This window comes from Salvia hispanica, chromosome 3 (genome assembly GCF_029641045.1).
Source record: "Salvia hispanica isolate PSC_SH4W2 chromosome 3, Shi_PSC_v1, whole genome shotgun sequence".
Classification (NCBI taxonomy): domain Eukaryota; kingdom Viridiplantae; phylum Streptophyta; class Magnoliopsida; order Lamiales; family Lamiaceae; genus Salvia; species Salvia hispanica.
The window spans coordinates 60,896,130-60,918,916 of NC_142694.1; the positions used below are offsets into that span (position 1 = coordinate 60,896,130).

General features: G+C 39.1%; 1 protein-coding gene across 5 annotated transcripts; it reads left to right on the top strand.

The window, feature by feature from the left end:
* Positions 1-6,239: 6,239 nt before the first annotated feature.
* Positions 6,240-13,371, top strand: LOC125210609 (kinesin-like protein KIN-14R). 5 transcript variants are annotated; one of them, XR_016137394.1, is made up of 7 exons: positions 6,240-6,680; positions 6,877-7,432; positions 7,626-7,743; positions 7,853-8,104; positions 8,199-8,351; positions 10,851-10,914; positions 12,554-13,371. XR_016137394.1 is itself a non-coding variant. In XM_089069384.1 (5 exons), exons 2-4 carry the CDS (start codon positions 6,918-6,920, stop codon positions 7,727-7,729), a joined length of 312 nt encoding a protein of 103 aa, XP_088925510.1. In that variant the 5' UTR covers positions 6,240-6,680; positions 6,877-6,917; the 3' UTR covers positions 7,730-7,743; positions 7,853-8,104. The 5 variants fall into 5 exon arrangements, 1 of the variants encoding a protein (XP_088925510.1); XR_016137393.1 differs by lacking the exon at positions 10,851-10,914; XR_007174381.2 differs by lacking the exons at positions 10,851-10,914; positions 12,554-13,371 and having other exon boundaries at positions 8,194-8,768.
* Positions 13,372-22,787: the final 9,416 nt, after the last annotated feature.

Consider the following 22,787-nt stretch of genomic DNA (forward strand, 5'->3'; position numbering starts at 1 on the left):
TTTTTTCTCCTTAGCTTCTGTTCATTTTACTTCATTCCTTCGCTAGATCGTTTCATTCAGCACTTCCTTGATCTAGCGATTCTGTCACACACCTGGCTTATAAACCGTGTTAGATCCAGCAAAATGTAACGCTTTTCACCATATAACCGATGCATGAAATTAGCCTTATCAGTCTCCTTCTTTTGAGTCGTTCAGTCACGTCTTTCTTTCGAGTTTGTCGGCGATTTCTGTGTGGGAGTATTTCGATACCTGGTTCCCCTCCTCGCACACAGTGATTCACACGCGCACTGATATTGCAGTTAGACTAGGTCACTGGCGGATGTCCTCTTTCTCGAGGGCCCCCGCCATGCATATTAGTTTTATTGTTCCATGTCTGATCGTTTGGTTTCTTTGGACGGAGAGGAACGGCTGCAAGCACCGTGGTCGTCCTTTCCGTCATACTCATGTCATTTGGCAGGTTACTCATCACCTGCATACGTTCGTGCTGGTCGGCAAGATTACCTCGATACACTGGAGGGGTTGCTCGACGTCGGTGGATTTCATGCCTTCTTCTCCCAGACAGCGTGTTCTGCGTTCACTCATGGTCCTATGGCATCCACCCGATGCCCCATGGTTGAAGCTGAATACAGATGGTGTCTTCTCTTCGGCGACATTGGAGGCGGGAGAGGGAAGACTTGTTCGTGGTACTGATGGAGGTCTTCTGTGGGCCTTCTGTTCTCCAATGGATGCATCGTCAAGCTTTGAGGTGGAACTTATGGCTCTTATTCGAGGTTTGGAGATGGCCATGGTGTTTTCTACACACATCTGGATAGAGCTTGACTCAGCGGCTCTGGTTACACTACTGTCATCTGGACAGCCTGGCTCTGCGAATTTTAGACATCATATGGCTCTGATCCGTAGAATGACTTCTCAGCGGCAGGTTCGATTCTCACACATCTATAGAGAGGGTAACCATGCTGCCGATTTCCTTGCAGGTAGGGGGGTTCAGACCCCTACTATGACATATTATGATTCAGTCTCTGCGCCTCGATACTTGAAGGCGCTGGTTAGGTTGGACCAGCTGGGATATCCTAACTTCCGTTTTCGCCGCAGAGATTTGGACGGATTGACTTTGAAAGCATGGAGCATCCCGACCTGTGGGAGCTTCAGTTTGTTTCTTTGTTCATGTTCTTGTTTTCCGATACTAGTCACTTTTGGGCTAGTATCATGGTTTGGAACATAACATTTTGATTTATTCACGGGTTGGGGGTCTGCCTAAACCCCCCACCCACTATGGGCGTTTTTTATTAAAAAAAAATAAATAAATAAAAATTAAGTAGTTAGATATGTGTGCTAAATGTTTCATGGTTGAATCTCCAAGATCTGGTGCTGTTTGAAGATTAAGTAGTTAGATCTTGTGTAATCTTGTATTACTTGTAATTGTTCTGGGCTGATTTAGACCTTACAGTGGCATTAGAGCCACGGTTGGAGTTAAGCCGAGGGTACGGTGTTTTTTCTGGTAATACAAGGGATCTCTATTTTGATCTCTTGCTCTGGTATTGTAGTTTGGCTTCTCTCTCTGGTTATCTTTCTTTCTTCTCCGGTTTCGTTGTGCCTTCTCTGCTCTCTGTTTTGGTTTTGAATATCCCATCAAATTATGTCCTGGCCAGAGATATGATAAGAAGGGAAAATGTTAGACCACCCAAAAGATGGTCTGATGAAATGAACTTGATAGCTTTGGCTTTCAATATTTATGAGTCAGATGGTGATAAGCCCCAGTCATATAAACAGGCCCTTAAGTCAATGTTTTATCCTAAGTGGCTAAAAGCCATGAAAGATGAAATGAAATCCTTATATTTGAATAAGACTTGGATTTTAGTGCCAAGATCTAAAGATTGTACTATTGTTGAGTGCAGGTGGCTTTTCAAGTTGAAACAGGAGCTAAATGGCTTGAGGTACAAAGCCAGACTTGTTGCCAAGGGCTTCACTCAACAAGAGGGGGTAGACTATACAGAAATCTTTGCCTCTGTGGTAAAATTTACAATTGTTAGGTTAATGCTTTCATTATGTGCTTATTTTGACTGGGATCTCAAACAAATGAATGTGAAAACTGCTTTTTTACATGGTGATCTTGATAAGCCTATTTACATGAGCCAACCTGAGGGGTTTGTCGACCCCAAATACCCTGATCATGTGTGTCTCTTGAAAAAGGCTTTGTATGGTTTAAAACAGTCACCTAGGATATGAATATTAAGTTTGATCTGTGCATGCAGAACCTAGGCTTTTCTAGGAGTGTGTTTGATCATTGTCTATATTTCAAAGACCTTAATTCTTCTACTCCTGTTTTTCTTCTCTTGTATGTTGATGACATGCTTATTATAAGTCCTAGTACTTCTGCTGTCAAACATGTTCAGAATATGCTTTCTAGATATGAAGGACTTAGGAGATGCTCAAAAGATTTTGGGCATTGACATTGTGAGAAACAGGAAGAAGAAGGAGCTGACTTTAAACCAGAGTTCTTATGTAAGAAAGGTTCTCAGTAAGTTTAATATGGTGGATGTAAACCTTCCACTGTTCCTTTGGCTGCACATTTCAACCTTAGTAAGGATCAGTGTCCTAATAATGATAGTGGGATCCAGAAGATGAAGAGTGTTCCTTACTCTAATGCTATTGGGTCAGTTATGTACTTGATGGTGAGCACAAGGAATGATATTGTTTATTCAGTGTCATGCCTATCAAGATACATGTCCAATCCTGGACAGCCTCATTGGGAAGCTCTTAAGTGGTTACTGAGATATTTGAAACATACTGCTCATTATGGTTTGAATTTTTCTAAGGGTACATATAAAACTAACCTTTATGGTTTTGTAGATTCAAACTATGCCAATGACAGGGGTAAGAGGAAATCCACTACCTCTTATGTTTTCACACTTGGTGGATCTTGTATAAGCTGGAAGTCACAATTGCAACATATTGTGGCCCTCTCCACTACTGATTCTGAGTACATTGCCATCACAGAGGCAATGAAAGAGTCTTTGTGGCTAAAAGGAGTGATGGGTGAACTGAAATTCCTTAAGCAACCCATTGTTGTCTTCTCTGATAGCCAATCAGCCATATAAGTGTGCAAGAATCCTACCTTTCATGACAGCACCAAGCACATTGATATAAGGTTTCACTTCATCAGAGACATAGTGGAAAAAGGTGAGGTCCAGCTGGAAAAAATTTACACTGATCACAACCCAGTTGATATGGGGACTAAGTGTCTCTAAGTGGAGAAAATGCTATCCTGCATCAGAAAACTCCACATTGATTCTGGCTAGGTAAAAAGGTCAGGTATTTTCCTTGTTTTTCTTTTATTATATACTTATGTATATGTATGGTAGATAGACTGTGGAAAGGCGTGTTTGCCTAGTCCTTAACTTAGCAAACACCAACAAACAAGGATGAAAAGCACAGGCCGAATCTCTCACTGGTCTGATAAGGTCCAAGGTGGAGAATTGTAATAGTAAGGCCCTTTAATGTTGGCCCAGTCTGCTCCATTGGTAACCAGCCCAAGATGCAACTTGGGTTTGAGCCCAACTCCTTGGAAACCCTAGCTACATGGCAGCTTCTGGTCTGAATCTTGAGTGATGAAATTAGGGATGTGTGTTTCTTCTTCTTTGGTGATCTCTCTGTGCTACAAGCTTGAGAGTGTGGTTCTCTTCTTCCTTTGTTCTGCGTGTGTATATACACTGAGTCAGTGAGTGAGTTGAGTGAACTCCTGGTTTATGGTAAAGATCAATTGACCTATTGTGGTGGTTCCTGGAAGAGTGGAGACTTGAAATGTGGTGTTTGGTCGTGGCTTTGATCCTTGGGTTGTTCTGCAACAAAGTGGTTGCTGGATCTAGGGTTACAGTGGATACGGTGGACCAGTTGGAGGGTCGGATAAATAGGCACAGTTGTACCTAGTGCAACCTCTAACAGTCTGTGACACTATAATCGCAATAGAACGTTTTTGATCTGTGTGCCTTTCAGGGTTGAATCTCCGAGATCTGGTGCTGTTTGAAGATTAAGTAGTTAGATTGTATTACTTGTAATTGTTTTGGGCTGATTTAGAACTTACAACAACAATAACTTAAACGAATAAAAAATAAATAATACAGTCCGAAGAAGTAAAAACTTAAATCCACACATGCCGCCATTTTTCTTCCAAACTGAATTACAATCAACCAGCTCCATAAGAGAAAAATTGCTGAGAGTACTCACTTTTAGAAAGCAACACGACGCATCAAAATCGAAGACATTTTCTGCCTTCGAATTTCGAAGACAGAAATTGCACATTCGAAGCTGAGAGTACTTACTTTTAGAAAGCTCCATAAGTTATGATGCATGCATCTAAGGCTTCGAAATTCTTTCCGTGTTCGCAGAAACTTTCGGATTCAAATCCTAATTGATTCATAATATTTAATTCGACGTATTTTAGAAATAAACTTTGTTATATCGATTAATTGTGGCCGCCCAAGGTGTCTTGGTGATGCCGGTCGGCCACTTATGTCCCCAACATTTTTACAAATTACCCGAGTCATGAGCAAATAAATTCAATCTTCAATTTAGCCCAACATAAGTGGATTAAAGCTGGCCCAAAGAAATAAACAAATTGGCCACTTCTTATAAAAACAACCTAGCCCGAAGAAAGAAACAATCAACCCAAGTAAAAAAAAATGAAATTGGCCCAACACTCCAAATAAATTCCCATAATAATGAAAAAAACATGATTATACTGAAGGAACTGGCAGCGGAAGCGTTCGTATTTAAATCAAACAAATAAATCACATAATTATCAGATCTATTTAGCAGATTATTTAGACAAATTCTATTCGCGTAATTTTCACATGTATCATGCTCAAAACTTGAATTAATCATGCTTTAAGTATAAAAGAAACCTAAAACATGATTTTCAACGGAGCAGAAATAATACCTTGTTGATTCTCCAAAGAATCGACGATGGCTAGCTACTTCTCCACGTGACGCTTTGAATACTAGACCACGGATCTTCTCTCTGGTTCCCGAACTGTACTCCAATATTAGTGTGGGCTGATCTCACCGGAATAATAGGACTTAAATAAAAAAAGATAGAAGAAATCCTTCTCCAAGTAGGATTTCGAACTCCTCAAGGCAGAGGGGGACGAAAATTTTAGTGATAATAATAATGATTTTTGTCTCCTTTATTCTCCTATTTATATTAAGTTCCTTTTGGGCCCAAACAAGGATCTATAGAAGGGTTTGGATATGGCCTTATCCAATTCACTTTTTACTAATTAAATTGAACCCACAATTTAATAGAAGCTTTAATTGGAATATTACAAGCAGCCACTACAGAAGTAATATTGAACTCTCCACATCCAAATCTGAAATTATAAGTAATCCGAGTTTCCGTTTTAACTTTAATTTCCCGCGCATAAGATAAACATGTCCATTAATTAATTAATGTCTACTATGGACTTAATTAATTAACTTCTTATTAATTCCAAGAGTGGACTTAGCATAAAACGCTTATTTATTATTCTTAGAGTAATCAAACTCCAACTAGCTAGGTTCCGAATAATAAAACCTTGTTTCGCGCTCCTCTTGAGGACATTATCAAACGAGACTCACCTCGCGCACGATTCAATATAATAGCAATCCTAGCACCGCTAGATATTAATCACCACTACCCAATATATCAGGATTATTGGGTTGCGAAAAACCCGCACCATTTGATAAGTCAAAGTAATGCATAATCAATACCGTATGCTCAATGCTAACCTACATTGGTTAAGAAACAAATATTTATCAAGATCTCGTCTTTCAGTAGGTAGCACAAAGACTCGCCTTGCTGTTAGATCCGTTTAGTGCTTTACCACACCAATGTCATCTTATTTCAGTAAGACTTGGAAATATGCGGACTGACATTGCAACCTTTCACGATGGATAGTCTAATTCCATCTAGGTCGTGAAATTCTTCTTTTTCTTTGTTTAGGACTGACCGTGTTACCTTAAAGTAGACGTCGCCCTCAACCGGTCTACTAAAACTAAGACTTAGACTTTGTTAAGTTAACGTATACATTTAAACATGCAATTAACATCCATTAAATGTAAAACATAACAACATTATGACAAAAATAATTTATTTTATTGCTTAGAAAATAAAATAAGAGTTTTAAAGTATTCAATCACTCGAAACATGATTTCTAGTATACAAACTCTAACATATACTCCCATTCCAAATCACGCGTATACTCTCGTACTACCCAATTTGGAACTCAAATCCCTAACTTCTCAATGCACTTCCCTCTCTCGCCTTCTCTCGTCGTCGGCGTAGCCGTTGTCCCTCCCTCTCTCAATCCCACTCTCTTTCCCTCTCTCTTCTCACGGAGCGGATCCCAAATTACAACCCAAAAATCCGCCGCAACTTCTCTCTCTCACTCAAACCAGCAACACACATCACAACATTTTCTCCCTCTCTCTCGGCCAATTTCTTGCCCTTAATGCTTATTCTCTAAACCCTAAACCCATTGTGGAGACACCAGTGCCGGTTCCTTGGTGAGCCTATGGATATCATGACTGCTCTGTGACCTGAAGATGGGATTGAATTCGGAGTTCTTTAGAGCAATGCAATCTCTTCAGTGACAAGAATTTGTAGACGTATTGAATTTGCTTCTTGTCGAGCTCTATTTCCCAAAGTAAGTATCATGCCTGCTATTTTCTGGTTTTGGTTGTGTTTCCCTGCATTTGGCAAGTTGTCTACTTGGTCATTGCAGTGTTATTTCTAACGCAAGTTAGATTAGGTGTTCGTCTGTAATCACAAAAATAACCAGTTATGTGTATCATTCAAGATTCAATCTTCTTAGTAATTTTGTGGAAATTCTTGATTGTCAGATTGCTAGGGCATTGTGAGAAGCATATGAGGCAAGTTGGCTATGTCGCTGGCACACCGATATTCTGCAGCTATGCTTCGAAGCCGGCGCGTGGCAGCAGATTCTGCTCATTTCCAAGCGCTTGAAACAGCTTGGGTAGATTTTGTGCAGTGTCGGATTTGTTTTATTTTGTTGATATTTTTTCAATAATATTCTTGTTTTAGCATTCTCATCATTAACCTTTTGATTAATTTGGTTTGAGATGAGATGAAAAGTCGATTGTTTTCATTTACCCTTTAAGGTTCAGTATTTAGTACTAGTACGAAGTTGAAAACGGCTGTATGCGTTTTTTTAACTCGTTCATGGCTTGATTAGTGATGTTGCTGCAAGCTCTTTTGCTGCCTTGTAGATTCTTTATCGCCTGTTATTTATTATATGGCCCCACTCACTCTCTCTCTCCCAGCATGCTCAGTATATGGTAAGGAAAAAAAACTTAATCACCGGAGAGTGCACGAAAAGCAAACTTTGGCTTGAGGACTTAGTAGGAAGTGAGAGGCTTGCAAAAACTGATATACAAGGTAAGTGGCTTAAAGAAGCTCAGAACATCAATAGGTCACTCTCTGCTCTCGGAGATGTAATATCTGCCTTAGCATATAAAAGCAGCCACATATCATACATGTTGGTGATGCAAAAGAAAAAGGTCTTTTCATTTTTCCTATAGTTGTTACACCTCAGTATATGAAGCCTGACATTGGTGTCTAACTGTTGCAGCTTTCAGGAACTCAAAGCTGACCTGTTTATTCAATTTTGCGACCCGAGTTAGAGGTGTTGAGTTGGTCCTGCTAGAGAACAAGTTGATATACAAGAGCTCCTAAAGATAAAAACAATGGTATGCAATATTCAAGAAGATCAAATTTGGTATAGAATGAATATTATCTCTGAGAACATTATATGGAATTGATCTCACGCTTTATGTACTTGTCTATTTCTTCATGTAGCTTGAGAAAGCTCAACTGGAATGCAAGGCCAAAGATAATCTTTAAAAAAGGCTTGAAGAAAATCAACAGAACCTTGAAATCAAAGCTAAGGGAAAGGATCAGTTTTACAAAAAATATTGGAAGAAACTAAAAGAGTTAGAGGGCCAAGTAGAGTTGAACTCATCACTGCAATGCCAATAAGAGAGAAAGGTTTCACATCTTTTGGAGAAGTTAAAAGGGAAAGAAGAATCGTGTTCCAAACTTAAACACAAGGTGAGAAATCGACTTTTATGTTCATACACTAGCTTGTATGCTTTGAAATTTGAATTTAATCTTTGTCGATTTTTTCGTGTTTGTTGAAGGTCAGATAAAACGAGAGAAAAATAAAAGCTGAAAAAAGAGAAAAAAAGCTGAAACAACAATAGAGAGAAAAAAAGACTGAAATAGCACGAGGAAAATCATTCTACAACATACAAAAAGAAGGTCTGAGAAGAAGCTGAGTGAGCAAATACAACAATTTGTGAGTCCAGTTCTCAAACACTTGAACACGAGGTTCCTTGCACTTGTTAATGCATTCATTTTTTTGGAAAAGTGTGATCCAACCCAAGTACATTTTAAAAGATATACACGTATAACAAATGTTCAATAATTTCCTTAGGTCAAAGAGCTTGAAAGGAAGCTGACATAAAAAGAAGAAAATAAGGATATTCACTTCCTCTGTTTAGGGTATAGGGTTTAGGGTTTAGGGTTTAGGGTTTAGGGTTTAGGTAGCTTGTAACGTGTTTAGGGTTTCGAGTTCGTGATTGTGAATCTGTGATAGAGTTGTGTCCGAATAACAATTATACGTCTATTCTCTCAAACAAATGGGATATCTTCAAGTGCCGAGTTCATTTAAAGATCCATTTTTATGTCCAAATTACCACTACAAGGACATTAATTTTCTCACCTTTTGATGCTTCGATTGTTAAGATGGTTTATTCCTGATTTGGTTACGTGTGGCATAAGCTTTCATGTAGGTCATCATTTTATTTCTTATGGAACAAGAATCTTTGATAGAGTAGTGCCTGAACAATGATTATTAGATTATGCTTTCAAATAAAATGGACAATATCCCTTTTTCGCGCCCCAAATTATCTCTGCAATGGCCTACGAAAAAATCGACAGAGATTAAATTCAAATTTCAAAGCATATGAGTTGGTGTATGCACATAAAAGTTGATTTCTCACCTTCTGTTTAAGTTTGGAACAAGATTCTTCTTTCCTTTTAACTTCTCCAAAAGATGTGAAACCTTTTTCTCTGATTGATTGGCAGTGATGAGTTCAACTCTACTTGGAACTCTTTTAGTTTCTCCCAATGTTTTTTGTAAAATTGATCATTTCCCTTAGCTTTGATTTCAAGGTTCTGTAGATTTTCTTCAAGCCTTCTTTAAAGATTTATCTTTGGCCTTGCATCCCAATCGTGCTTTCTCAAGCTACATGAAGAGATAGATGTATTGTAACATCCCACTTTTTCGAACCCTAATTTTTGAGATGTGAAAATTTTGCATTTAATGCTTTTAATGCTATGAAATATGTAGATGAAATTATGAGTAATTTATTGCATGATTCCTTGTGACCTAATTGCAGTTTGGAGTTAAATTGGAGTTGAATAGTCAAACTTGTTGATTATATGACGTGGCTATTGAATAGTCAATATGGTGGAAAATATGACGTGGCCGTGGAATGGTCAAAGTCGTTGAAAGTGTGACGTGGCGGTAAAATTTGAATGGTGGATTTTGTGATGTGATTATGCGAATATTTTGATGCGGGGTGAAATAGTATTGTGGTGAATTATTTTCTTAAGGGATGAGTGAGAATTTAATAGGAGCATTATTTAATTAAGTGTAATTTTCGACCCCTCCTATTTATTGGAAAGGAATTCTATTTTTCTTGGATTTAATTATTGTTTGGGATAATTATTTAAATTAAAACCAAAGTCCGATTATTCCTTATTTCTCCATGAAAATTTCGATCCCTATATTTATCTAAGGAGATTTTCGAAAATCTCTTATTATGGGAGAAGGGATATTTTTATTATATTATTTGATCCATTGTTTATTCTCTTCCATAAATAAATTCAAATATCCTAGCATATCTTGTCATATCTAGGAAGATCTTGCCATACCCTATTTAAATTAGGATTTTAATTTGAATCCTTGTGTAAAGATTCAAAAATCACGCCTATTTCATAATGATTGGGGAGTTTATTATTTTATCATACTCCGTGAAATATTCAAATTAAACCATAGGCTAAATAAATAGCCTAAAAATTCGAATTCCCTATTTTCCTCTTCAAATTTTCGCCAACTACAACTACCATATCTCCTCAAATCTTTTATTTATTTAATTGTTGGATTAAATCTTGCACTCTATAAATATAAGAGTGAGAACCTAACCCTAGCACACCAAAATCACGCCCCCACTCCCAAAATCACGTCTCTCTCTTTCTCCCCACTCTCTCAAAATTTTCTTCTACTTTCTCCAATATTTCTTCATCTTTTGGAGAAGAATTGAAGTTGAAATCCAAGAATCTTTGAAGAATGAGGCTACTACTTTGTTTCTACCGTTCATTCTATCAAAAAAGGTATTTTTATTTTGATCTTTACTTCATCTACCGATTAATCGGTGTTGTTGAATCCACATGCATTTAGATTGAGTGAAGGGGAAATTAATTGATGAATTTGGGATGGATGGGTGTGTGTGTATGAAACCGTGTGTGTGTTTGACCGTGTGTGTGTGTGTGCATGTCTCGGTATGTATGTTGTGCGTGTGCGTGTGTTGTGTGAAAAACACTCATGTGTGACACGATTTGATGACAAATCTGGAGTGGTTGTGCGAATAAAAGCGATATGATAATCGTACTTTGATTTTGAATGGTGATATTAAAAGTTTAAAACTAATCGATGGGAACAAGGGAAAACGTGGGAACATGCATGATTTTGATCAATGATTGAGACTTACTTGTAATACATAAATTAAAGGTGATACCTCGCGCTCACGGAGTGATAGCAAGAAGAAGAACATACTTGTGATCTAGGAATCGAGGTGGGCTTTATTCTTAAACTCTCGCTTATGTTGCAAATTTATGAAAGTGGAGCGATAAGGGTGGATTAAACTGTTATGCCATGCTTATGATTATTTTGGATATTGTGTGTGTTTGATGCCTAGTTTGCGAGTGCGCTCCATTAGGCTATAGGGCTATATAAACGAATTCGGGTCTGAGTAGGGCCGCAAACCCTATTAGGCTAGTGTACATGGGAGATCGGGAGTCGTCCTTGCTAGTCGGCCGGTCTCGTGGGCGAAAGTGTGGCTACACTTCGTCGCACCATGATATTGTTGATTGATGAGAAAATGGGAGGTATTGTTTGACTGGCCAGTCCATGAAATATTTTGTGATACTCGATGTTATTCTTTCAATAAATGCTAAACCTCGAGTTCACTATGGTAAGGGTGGCATAACTATTAAAACGTTTTGGCATGAGTCCACTGAGTATGTTTAAAATACTCAGCACTGCATGTGTTTTCCCTATGTGCAGGTTGAGCAGTGACGAGCGGGTGGCGGTGTTGAGCTAATAAATTGAATAATGATATGATCGTTTGAAACATCAAGTGGAGTTGTGTCTTCATACATGTTCTTCACTTTTCTCTTGGTTGCTAACGCTAAACATGAAACTTAGTATCATCGCTTTTGAACTATTTCATTATTGCTTAGAATATCGAGACATAATGCGTTTTGTTGGATTTACATTAAACCCTTGACCTTTGAGCATAGTTATGATATCTATTCATCTTTTGATTTTCTTGATTAAACCGTTGACTTATTGTTTTGATAGTTCGTTAAATACCTTGGTCAAATCTCATTAAATGAAACCTTAGCCTTTGTCTTTATTGCTTGTAAGTCCGCCTTAGTAACAGTCGCCGTATTTATTATACCCTAAAATGTCGGGCTATTACAGTTGGTATCAGAGCCTCAGTTCTTTCCACTCTGGAACCAAGAGTCTTGTTGTATTAAAATCTGAAATTGTGTAAATTGATTAAGTGATCATCATCGAAAGCTCAACACCACGACTCGTCTCCGCTCAACCACGAAGAATGAGGTAACCCGTATCTCTGAATATTGATTTGAATTATGAAATGATGGAAATTGAAGCGAATGGAAGTTGTTGTGACATTTTGAGATTGTGTTGGGGTATGAACTGACGATTATGCATGCATGCGAAATTGCTAATTGTGATTATGCAAGAAAAAAAAAGATGAATGTTGTTTTGCAAGTGATTTTGCGACTAAGATCTCTACGAATCGAATCAATGAAATTCTATATGATTGTGATTGCTGATTGAATGATGAACGACACTTATGAGAATGAATGTGAGCATACTGCTATACATAGTTGTAAATCGTGTTGTGAATGAAAATATTGTGATGATGTCAAATATGGAGGCACGAAACGCCGAATGCGAGGCAAGCGACTTGAGAACGAAATTTGCGAATTATTGAAATGCGAAAACATACGAACCATTTGTTGCGGATTTGAAATCCCATTTGTTCTTGATATGATAGTACCTTCACGCCTTTATCGTTCGACCCATATATACATCCATCATACTCTCAGCATCATTTGAAACCTCATACACTATCGATTTTTTTTCGATCCTTGTGCTGATGCTGAGATTTCTTTTTGTAGATGCTTAACCGGTATTACGCACGGATACGAGACCGTTACGCGAAGAACAATGTTTTCCCTGTCGAGACCTACCAAGATTTTGAATGGGACGGAAAGTCTTTCCTCCTGACCTACGTCACCGAATTCTACGATCGTTGGATGGATGCATACGCGTATGGAGGAGCTACCCATCACGCGGGGATCTCGAGATTGATCCACAGCCTGCCAAGTCCTTGGAGCGAATGGACTGCCCAAGCTGCGTTACCATATACGTGGTTCAGTCCGCCCGAGTATACGCCTCGAGGTGATATGATCGGCTTGATAGGGGTGCTACTCCCAGCCATGGCAGCTGCAAGAGATGGACCGCCGCTTAGTCCCCCACGGCACAAGTATCCGCCGAGTCAGGCCCGTCGATGGAGATATCGTCGTGATAAGGAGCTGCATCTTGATCGTGTCCCTACTAAACCGAGACTTAGGACTCGTACGTCTAACCCGTTGGTTATAAATGGGAATGTGGAGGACATGCGTGCGATAACCCCCCCGCCCCCAGATGTTGGTGGATCAAGCGAAGATGAGGAACCTTACGAGGAAGGACATGATTTGGACATGGGAAATGTTGATGAGGATGAGGACCCCGAGGAGGATATGAACGATATTGACTAGGAGTGATAGTCGTGGAAAACGTTGTTTTGCTTCCCCCATATTTTGATTATTTTTGCTAAACTTTTGTCGTACCTTTCTATTTTTGCTCTTTTGAAATTCCGTTGATACTAAGACCTCATTGAGGCAATGTTTTTGATTGATATGCTATGGGGAGAATTTTTATTATTATTTCTGTACTCACTACCTTATGATGCAATGGATTTCCATATTGTTTTTCCCATGCCATTGTGAAAAATTATCTATCACTGTGTTATCACGCCATCATATTATCACACCACTATCTTTGAATGTCTTATTTTGCAGTATACTTGCCACTTAAATTGCATAATTGTCTCTTGATTACAATTACCTTGTTGATAAGGACCAATGATCCTTTTGATACCCTATGGCGCAACCGATTTTGTGATAATAATGCTTTGACACTACTTGTGCAATCCATCTATGTGACGAACTTTTGATATCTTGTGCTTGGCCATATACACCAAAACAATTGTCGTTGGCTAGTAGAGGAAGACTTCCCTACGCCGACGCGTTAGCACTCGCGTTAGAGAGTGAGCCAAGGAGAACTCTACACCGTCTTTACCTCCATCGCATCACTCCCGGGAGAAGAGAAAGTGTGAGGATTCTAGAACTTCCTACGATGGAAAACGGTACCAAGGAAATCAACATCGGTCCCAACATGGAGGAGGACAACATGCATCTAGCCAGAGAGGAGACTACCGGACTAGGGCACCACAGTGCAACGTGTGCTCTAAGTACCATTTCGGAGAATGCCGGCAACAGAATGTTATCAAATGCTACACCTGCGGAGGGAACGGTCACTACTCTAGGGAGTGCCCAAGTAAGACGGGAGGATCGGGATCGAGGCGGAATGACCAGGGATTCCGTCAGCATTCAAGGGGAACGCAAAATGAACCACGAGGGAATCACGACCCACCGTCGCGACAGCAAAAACCTCCTCGCCAAAGGCTTCCTCCTCAAGCGAGAACGTACGCATTGGAACAGAAGAAGCCGAAGATTGAGGAAGATGAACGCGAGAAGAGAAATTTGACAGGTATGGGCGAAATTCTCAACACCCCTGTTGTTGTGTTGTTTGATACGGGCGCGTCGCATTCGTTTATATCTGAATTATGTGTGCACACTTTGAGCTTGCCTGTTAGAAAATCTGGACATAAGGTGATAGTGTCTTCACCAGTGGGTGGGACAGTAGAAATATCTCGAATATGCTCGAACATAAAAAGTTGTACTAGGAGAACTTAAGTTAGTCGCTCACGACCTGCAAGTTATGGCAATGAGAGATACCGACGTAATCCTAGGAATAGATTGGTTGGCCGCGAATTTCGCGACGATTCGTTATAAAGAGAGGCAAAATTCTCTACAAGCTCCGGGAAAAGAACCCATCGTGTATCACGGAATCTCGTTGAACCGACGAACCGCGATAATCTCTGCACTACAAGCTACCACGATGATGAGAAAGGGGCGACCTGCCTATCTCGTCTATCTTCACGGCAATGAAAATGATGAAAGAAAAGTGGAAGACGTCGCTGTTGTGCGGGAATTTCCAGACGTTTTTCCCGAAGTGTTACCTGGACCGCCGCCGGATCGACAATTAGAGTTCACCATCGATCTCGAGCCGGGAGCCGCACCCGTATCCAAAGCACCATATCGAATGGCGCCTAAGGAGTTGGAAGAACTCAAGATACAACTCCAGGAGCTTATGGACCTAGGTTTCGTTAGGCCTAGTGTCTCGCCATGGGGCGCACCAGTACTTTTCGTGAAGAAGAATGATGGGTCGATGAGAATGTGTATCGACTATAGGGAGTTGAACAAATTGACCCTTAAGAACAAGTATCCACTGCCGAGGATTGATGACTTGTTCGATCAACTTCGAGGAGCCGGTGTGTTTTCAAAGATGGATTTGAGGTCCGGATATCACCAGTTAAGAGTTCGAAGGGAGGACATACCGAAAACTGCGTTTCGTACAAGATATGGACACTACGAGTTAGTTGTGATGTTGTTTGGTCTAACGAATGCCCCAGCGGTATTCATGGATTTGATGAACCGGGTATTCCACCCATACTTGGATAAAGTCGTCTTAGTATTCATTGATGACGTTCTAGTCTACTCGAGGAACGAGGAGCATCTATGAATTGCTTTGGAGACTTTGAGGACCGAGAAGCTATACGCCAAATTTAGCAAGTGTGAATTTTGGCTGAAAGAAGTAAACTTTCTTAGACACATTGTATCGGCAGAGGGAATCAGAGTGGACCCCGCCAAAGTTGAAGCCGTGCAACAATGGAAGTCATCATCCACCCCAAACGAGATTCGGAGTTTCCTAGGCTTGACAGGATACTACCGAAGGTTTATAGAAGGATTCTCCAAGATAGCGAGACCAATGACCCAACAACTTAAGAAGATAGTCAAGGTGAATTGGACCCCATAGTGTGAAGCAAGCTTTTAACTCTTGAAGGAGAAGTTGACCACCGCGCCAGTGTTAGTTGTGCCCGAGTCTGGAGTGAACTACGTAGTCTACACCGATGCCTTGAAGGTTGGACTAGGATGCGTGTTGATGCAAAACAACAAGGTGATCGCATACGCCTCACGACAGTTGAGACCACACGAGTTGAACTACCCAACACACGATTTGGAGTTAGCAGCAGTAGTTCATGCCCTAAAGATTTGGAGGCATCATCTCTACGGAGTTCGATGCGAAATCTTTACGGACCACAAGAGCTTGAAATATTTCTTCGAGCAGAATGACTTGAACATGAGACAACGAAGATGGCTCGAACTAGTGAAGGACTACGATTGTGGTATCAATTACCACCCCGGTAAAGCAAATGTGGTGGCAGATGCTTTGAGCCGAAAGGACCATTCGCAACTAGCTTTCCTAACGGAAGAAGAGAGTTTGATACAAGAGTTTAGTAAATTGCGATTGGAAGTAATAAGGGCACCTGAAACGGTGGAAGGACGAATCGCCACCTTAGTGGTGGAACCAGATTTGAAAACCAGAATCATTGCAACGCAACTAATGGATGCGAAACTCGAAGAGATTCGAGTGGAAGTGAGAACGGGCATATCGGAAAATTTTAGTGAGGAGTCCGATAATGCCCTCATCTTTGAAGGAAGACTGTGTTGGAACATATATACTAAAAAGCATTTTTCGAGTTTATTTTGAATTTGATAAATTGCTTGTATATTGTAAACACTCTTCATTTAATGAGAATAATAAATGTTTTCTTCATACTGTGTATTTTACTTTAATGGGTATTAACCGTATTTAATTATATATTAAATTATATAATTAAAGCGCCGGAAAGTAAAATCAGTCTAAGTCTTCAACATTGAAGGTTGGGTCGTGGAACAGGTCATCACAGTAGGTGGCCCAACCGGTACCTTGTAGAAGTAAAATTTTTTCACAACCTAGATAGGCCTTGGCTACCTATCGCGAAAGGTTGCAGTGTCCATCCGAAAGTCATCTTTACCTTGAGAATGACTAGTGACACTGGTGTGGTATAGCATTGAATGGATCTAAAGTATAGACACGTCTTTGTTGCTATCTACTGTAAGACGATGTCTTGGAGATTTAATATTTCCTGATCTTTGTAATAATATAGGACACACGTTATTTAATCATACGCTGCTTTGACTTATCAATAGGTGCGGGTTTTTCGTAACCCAATATTCCTAATATCTTGGGTAGTAGTAATTAATAACTAGTATGGTGTTAGTTTTATTATTACATTGAATCGTGTGCCTGCGCGGTTTGACTATATCCCCAAGAGGTGTTCGAGAGAAGTTCTATTATTCGGAAACCCGGCCGGTTTGGATTTAATCCAAGAATAAATAGAAAAGGAAAAGTATATTTTTAATATACATCTCGTACTAGACAAACTCTTGGAAATAAAGATATTAATTAATTTAAAGTCTATAGCAGACTACAAATTAATTAATGGATATAGAAAGTCTTAGACACGGGAAATAATATATTAAAGAGGTTAACCCGGATTGCTTGTAATCACGGATTGGATGGGCGGTCAATATTTCTTCTATAGTGGCATAAGAAATATTCCATTGGCCTTATATTAAATTATGGGTTATAATTTAATTAGTAAAGAAGGTCTAATGGGGGAGGCCCAATCCAAGCCCCATAGATCCCTAACCTAGCCCATCATAAACTCTATAAATAAGAATGTAAGGAGATGAGACAAATGTTATCACAAACCCTAGCCTCCACACTTGGCTTTCTTGTCTTCTCCTTCAAGATTCTTATAATTTCTAAGAGATTCCTTCCACAAGGAATTTAGATCTATAGAGTTAAGGGTCATAGGTTAGAAGATCTTTGGTCTTGCATTCACAATCAAGCTTCAAGATCTACACGTGGAGAAGTAGCAAGCCACTTCGATTCTTTGGAGAATCATTATTGTAAGTATTCAACATCATAATTTAATTTAAATTATGTGATTAATTGCGCAATTATATGTCTCTACATGTTCAAGCATGAAATTGAATCGATCCACATAATCTCCTAAATAGATTCTTTTGTGGATTTATTTAATTTGCTATTTCCGCTGCGATTATCCCCAACAGACTGTGCGTGCCGAACGACGAGGGACTCAAGAATGAGATCATGAGTGAAGCTCATGAGACTCCATACACTGCTCACCCTGGAAGTACAAAGATGTACCAAGACTTGAAGAGGTCATTTTGGTGGAATGGCATGAAGAGGGATATCGCGGCATTTGTGGAGCGTTGCTTAGCCTGCCAACAGGTGAAGGCCTTACATCAACGACCGTACGAAAAATTACAACCGTTGGAAATACCAGAGTGGAAGTGGGAGCACATCACCATGGATTTCGTGACGGCCTTGCCAAAGACCCTCAAAGGAAACACCGCCATTTGGGTGATTGTAGACCGACTCACCAAATGTGCGCACTTCATACCGATTCCTATAACTCATGGATCGGACAGACTAGCTCGTATCTACATAAAAGAAATCGTGCGATTGCATGGAGTCCCAGTGACGATTACGTCTGATCGTGACCCGAAGTTCACTTCAAAATTTTGGATTAGTCTATAGCGCGAGCTTGGAACACGACTGAACTTTAGCACGGCGTTTCACCCGCAGTCCGATGGGAAATCCGAAAGGACGATACAAACTCTCGAGGATATGCTAAGAGCCGTGGTGCTCGACCGAGGCGGAAGTTGGGAGACCGCACTACCGCTGATTGAATTTGCTTACAACAACAGCTTTCAAGCAACGATCAGCATGGCGCCGTATGAAGCATTATAAGGAAGAAAGTGTAGATCACCGCTCTACTGGGATGAAGTTGGCGAACAAAGGGTACTCGGACCCGATGCAGTCGAGGAGATGATTGAAATTGTTCGACGAATTCGTGTGAGAATGAAGGAAGCCCAGGACAGACAAAAGTCATACGCTGACGTCCCACGGACCGACTTACAATTTCAAGTCGGTGATAAAGTTTTTTCTCAAGGTATCCCCGTCGAAAGGGATAACACATTTTGGTGTTAAAGGAAAGTTGAAACCGCGTTTTATCGGACCTTATGAAATTCTCGAAGGAGTAGGACGCGTAGCCTATCGATTAGCACTACCGCCAAACCTTGGGAACGTACACAACGTCTTTCATGTGTCGTAGTTGCGAAAGTACGTGTTCGACCCGAAACACGTGATTCACTACGAGGAAGTTGCCTTGAATCCGGATTTGAGTTACGAGGAGCGACCTCATATGATCTTGGACCGTAAAGTTCAAATCTTGAGGAACAAATCTATAGCCAGTGTAAAAGTACTTTGGAGAAACCACGAATACGAGGAAGCCACGTGGGAGCTCGAGGATAAGATGATGGAACTGTACCCGAAACTTTTCCCATGAAGGTACCAAATATCGGGACGAAATTTCTTTTAAGAGTGGTAGGATGTAACATCCCACTTTTTCGAATCCTAATTTTTGAGATGTGAAAATTTTGCATTTAATGCTTTTAATGCTATGAAATATGTGGATGAAATTATGAGTAATTTATTGCATGATTCCTTGTGACCTAATTGCGGTTTGGAGTTAAATTGGAGTTAAATAGTCAAACTTGTTGATTTTATGACGTGGCTATTGAATAGTCAATATGGTGGAATATATGACGTGGCTGTGGAATGGTCAAAGTCGTTGAAAGTGTGACGTGGCGGTAAAATTTGAATGGTGGATTTTGTGATGTGATTATGCGAATATTTTGATGCGGGTTAAATAGTATTGTGGTGAATTATTTTCTTAAGGGATGAGTGAGAATTTAATAGGAGCATTATTTAATTAATTGGAATTTTAGACCCCTCCTATTTATTTGAAAGGAATTCTAATTTTCTTGGATTTAATTATTGTTTGGGATAATTATTTAAATTAAATCCAAAGTCCGATTATTTCTTATTTCTCCATGAAAATTTCGATCCCTATATTTATCTAAGGAGATTTTCGAAAATCTCTTATTATGGGAGAAGGGATATTTTTATTATATTATTTGATCCATTGTTTATTCTCTTCCATAAATAAATTCAAATATCCTAACAAATCTTACCATATCTAGGAAGATCTTGTCATATCCTATTTAAATTAGGATTTTAATTTGAATCCTTGTTAGAGATTCAAAAATCACGCCTATTTCATAATGATTGGGGAGTTTATTATTTTATCCTACTCCGTGAAATATTCAAATTAAACCATGGGCTAAATAAATAGCCTAAAAATTCGAATTCCCTATTTTCCTCTTCAAATTTTCGCCAACTACAACTACCATATCTCCTCAAATCTTTTATTTATTTAATTGTTGGATTAAATCTTGCACTCTATAAATATAAGAGTGAGAACCTAACCCTAGCACACCAAAATCACGCCCCCACTCCCAAAATCACGTCTCTCTCTTTCTCCCCACTCTCTCAAAATTTTCTTCTACTTTCTCCAATATTTCTTCATCTTTTGGAGAAGAATTGAAGTTGAAATTCAAGAATCTTTGAAGAATCAAGGCTACTACTTTGTTTCTACCGTTCATTCTATCGAAAAAGGTATTTTTATTTTGATCTTTTCTTCATCTACCGATTAATCGGTGTTCTTGAGTCCACATGCATTTAGATTGAGTGAAGGGGAAATTAATTGATGAATTTGGGATGCATGGGTGTGTGTGTGTGTGTATGAAACCGTGTGTGTGTGTGTGCATGCCTCGGTATGTGTGTTGTGCGTGTGCGTGCGTTGTGTGAAAAACACTCATGCGTGATACGATTTGATGACAAATCTGGAGTGGTTGTGCGAATAAAAGCGATATGATAATCGTACTTTAATTTTGAATGGTGATATTAAAACTAATCGATGGGAAAAAGGGAAAACGTGGGACCATGCATGATTTTGATCAATGATTGAGACTTACTTGTAATATATAAATTAAAGGTGATACCTCGCGCTCACGGAGTGATAGCAAGAAGAAGAACATACTTGTGATCTAGGAATCGAGGTGGGCTTTATTCTTAAACTCTCGCTTATGTTGCAAATTTATGAAAGTGGAGCGATAAGGGTGGATTAAACTGTTATGCCATGCCTATGATTATTTTGGATATTGTGTGTGTTTGATGCCTAGTTTGCGAGTGCGCTCCATTAGGCTATAGGGCTATATAAACGAATTCGGGTCTGAGTAGGGCCGCAAATCCTATCAGGCTAGTGTACACGGGAGATCGGGAGCTGTCCTTGCTAGTCGGCCGGTCTCGTGGGCGAAAGTGTGGCCACACTTCGTCGCACCATGATATTGTTGATTGATGAGAAAATGGGAGGTATTGTTTGACTGGCCAGTCCATGAAATATTTTGTGATACTCGATGTTATTCTTTCAATAAATGCTAAACCTCGAGTTCACTATGGTAAGGGTGGCATAACTATTAAAACGTTTTGGCATGAGTCCACTGAGTATGTTTAAAATACTCAGCACTGCATGTGTTTTCCCTATGTGCAGGTTGAGCAGTGACGAGCGGGTGGCGGTGTTGAGCTAATAAATTGAATAATGATATGATCGTTTGAAACATCAAGTGGAGTTGTGTCTTCATACATGTTCTTCACTTTTCTCTTGGTTGCTTCCGCTAAACATGAAACTTAGTATCATCGCTTTTGAACTATTTCATTATTGCTTAGAATATCGAGACATAATGCGTTTTGTTGGATTTACATTAAACCCTTGACCTTTGAGCATAGTTATGATATCTATTCATCTTTTGATTTTCTTGATTAAATCGTTGACTTATTGTTTTGATAGTTCGTTAAATACCTTGGTCAAATCTCATTAAATGAAACCCTAGCCTTTGTCTTTATTGCTTGTAAGTCCGCCTTAGTAGCAGTCCCCGTATTTATTATACCCTAAAATGTCGGGCTGTTACACGTATACATAAAGCGTGAGATCAATTCCATATAATGTGCTCAAGAGATAATATTCATTCTATACCAAATTTGATCTTCTTGAATATTGCATACCATTGTTTTTATCTTCTGGAGCTCTTGAATATTGCATACCATTGTTTTAGTGTGCGGTGTGTGTATAGTGTGTATTTTTTATATAATGTGAATGTCTGTTTAGCACAATGTCTGTATTTTGAATATAGCGTGTAATGGTGTATATTTTGAATTTTTTGTGTATTTATATTTGGTGTGTATTTTGCGCATTATATGTATTATTTGTTTTTTGTGTATAGTGCATGAAGTGTGTGTATTTATAGTGTGTAGTGTATGAGTTTTGGATTAGTGTGTTTTTGTCTTCTTATTTGTAGTGTGTATATGTGTATGTGTACGTGCATGTGTACATGTAGTTTTTGTAATGTGTGTTGTGTATGTGTTTTGTTTTAGTCCGCAATGTGTGTATTGTGTATTTTTTGTATAATGTGTTTAGCACAATGTATGTATTTTAAATATAGTGTGTAATAGTGTATATTTTGAATATAGTGTATTTACTTTTGGTGTAGTGTGTCCATTATATAGTGTGTATTTTTTCTTTGAGTGTGACGTGTTTGTAGTGTGTATAATGTGTATGTGTACGTGCAGGGCATGTATTATTGGTATAGTGTTTGCATTTTATTTGTAGTTTGTGTAATGTGTGTAGTGTATGTGCTTTGTTTTAGTGTGCAGTGCGTGTATTGTGTATTTTTTGTATAATGTGTATAGCACAATGTATGTATTTAAGCTGTAGTGTAATAATGTATATTTAGAATATAGTGTATTTTTATTTGTACAATGTATAAATTGTGAGTATTTTGTGTAGAGTATGAATTGTTTGTATTTTTTCTTTGTGTGTGAAGTATTTGTAGTGTGTGTGATGTGTATGTGTACGTGTATGTGTATGTGTATGTGTATGTGTATGAGCGTAGCATGCACGGCGGCATAACCGGATTCGAAAATTGATTTTGGTGTTGTGTTACACTCACTCCCCCTACTGAACCTTCTTTTTCAACTCGTCAAATCTCATTGCTATGTATGCAATCAACATTACCATCATATTATCACCAACTCTATTTATTCAAATTTTTAGAAATAAGTTAGTATTTATTGCATACCTGTTGCTGA

Excerpts from the sequence above, each read along its gene's own strand:
- LOC125210609 (XM_089069384.1), top strand. The coding sequence starts at position 6,918 with ATGTCGCTGGCACACCGATATTCTGCAGCTATGCTTCGAAGCCGGCGC. Across the intron at positions 7,011-7,317 it reads AAGCGCTTGAAACAGCTTGG|CATGCTCAGTATATGGTAAG; the intron begins GTAGATTTTGTG and ends TCTCTCTCCCAG. Across the intron at positions 7,433-7,625 it reads TGCAAAAACTGATATACAAG|CTTTCAGGAACTCAAAGCTG; the intron begins GTAAGTGGCTTA and ends TAACTGTTGCAG.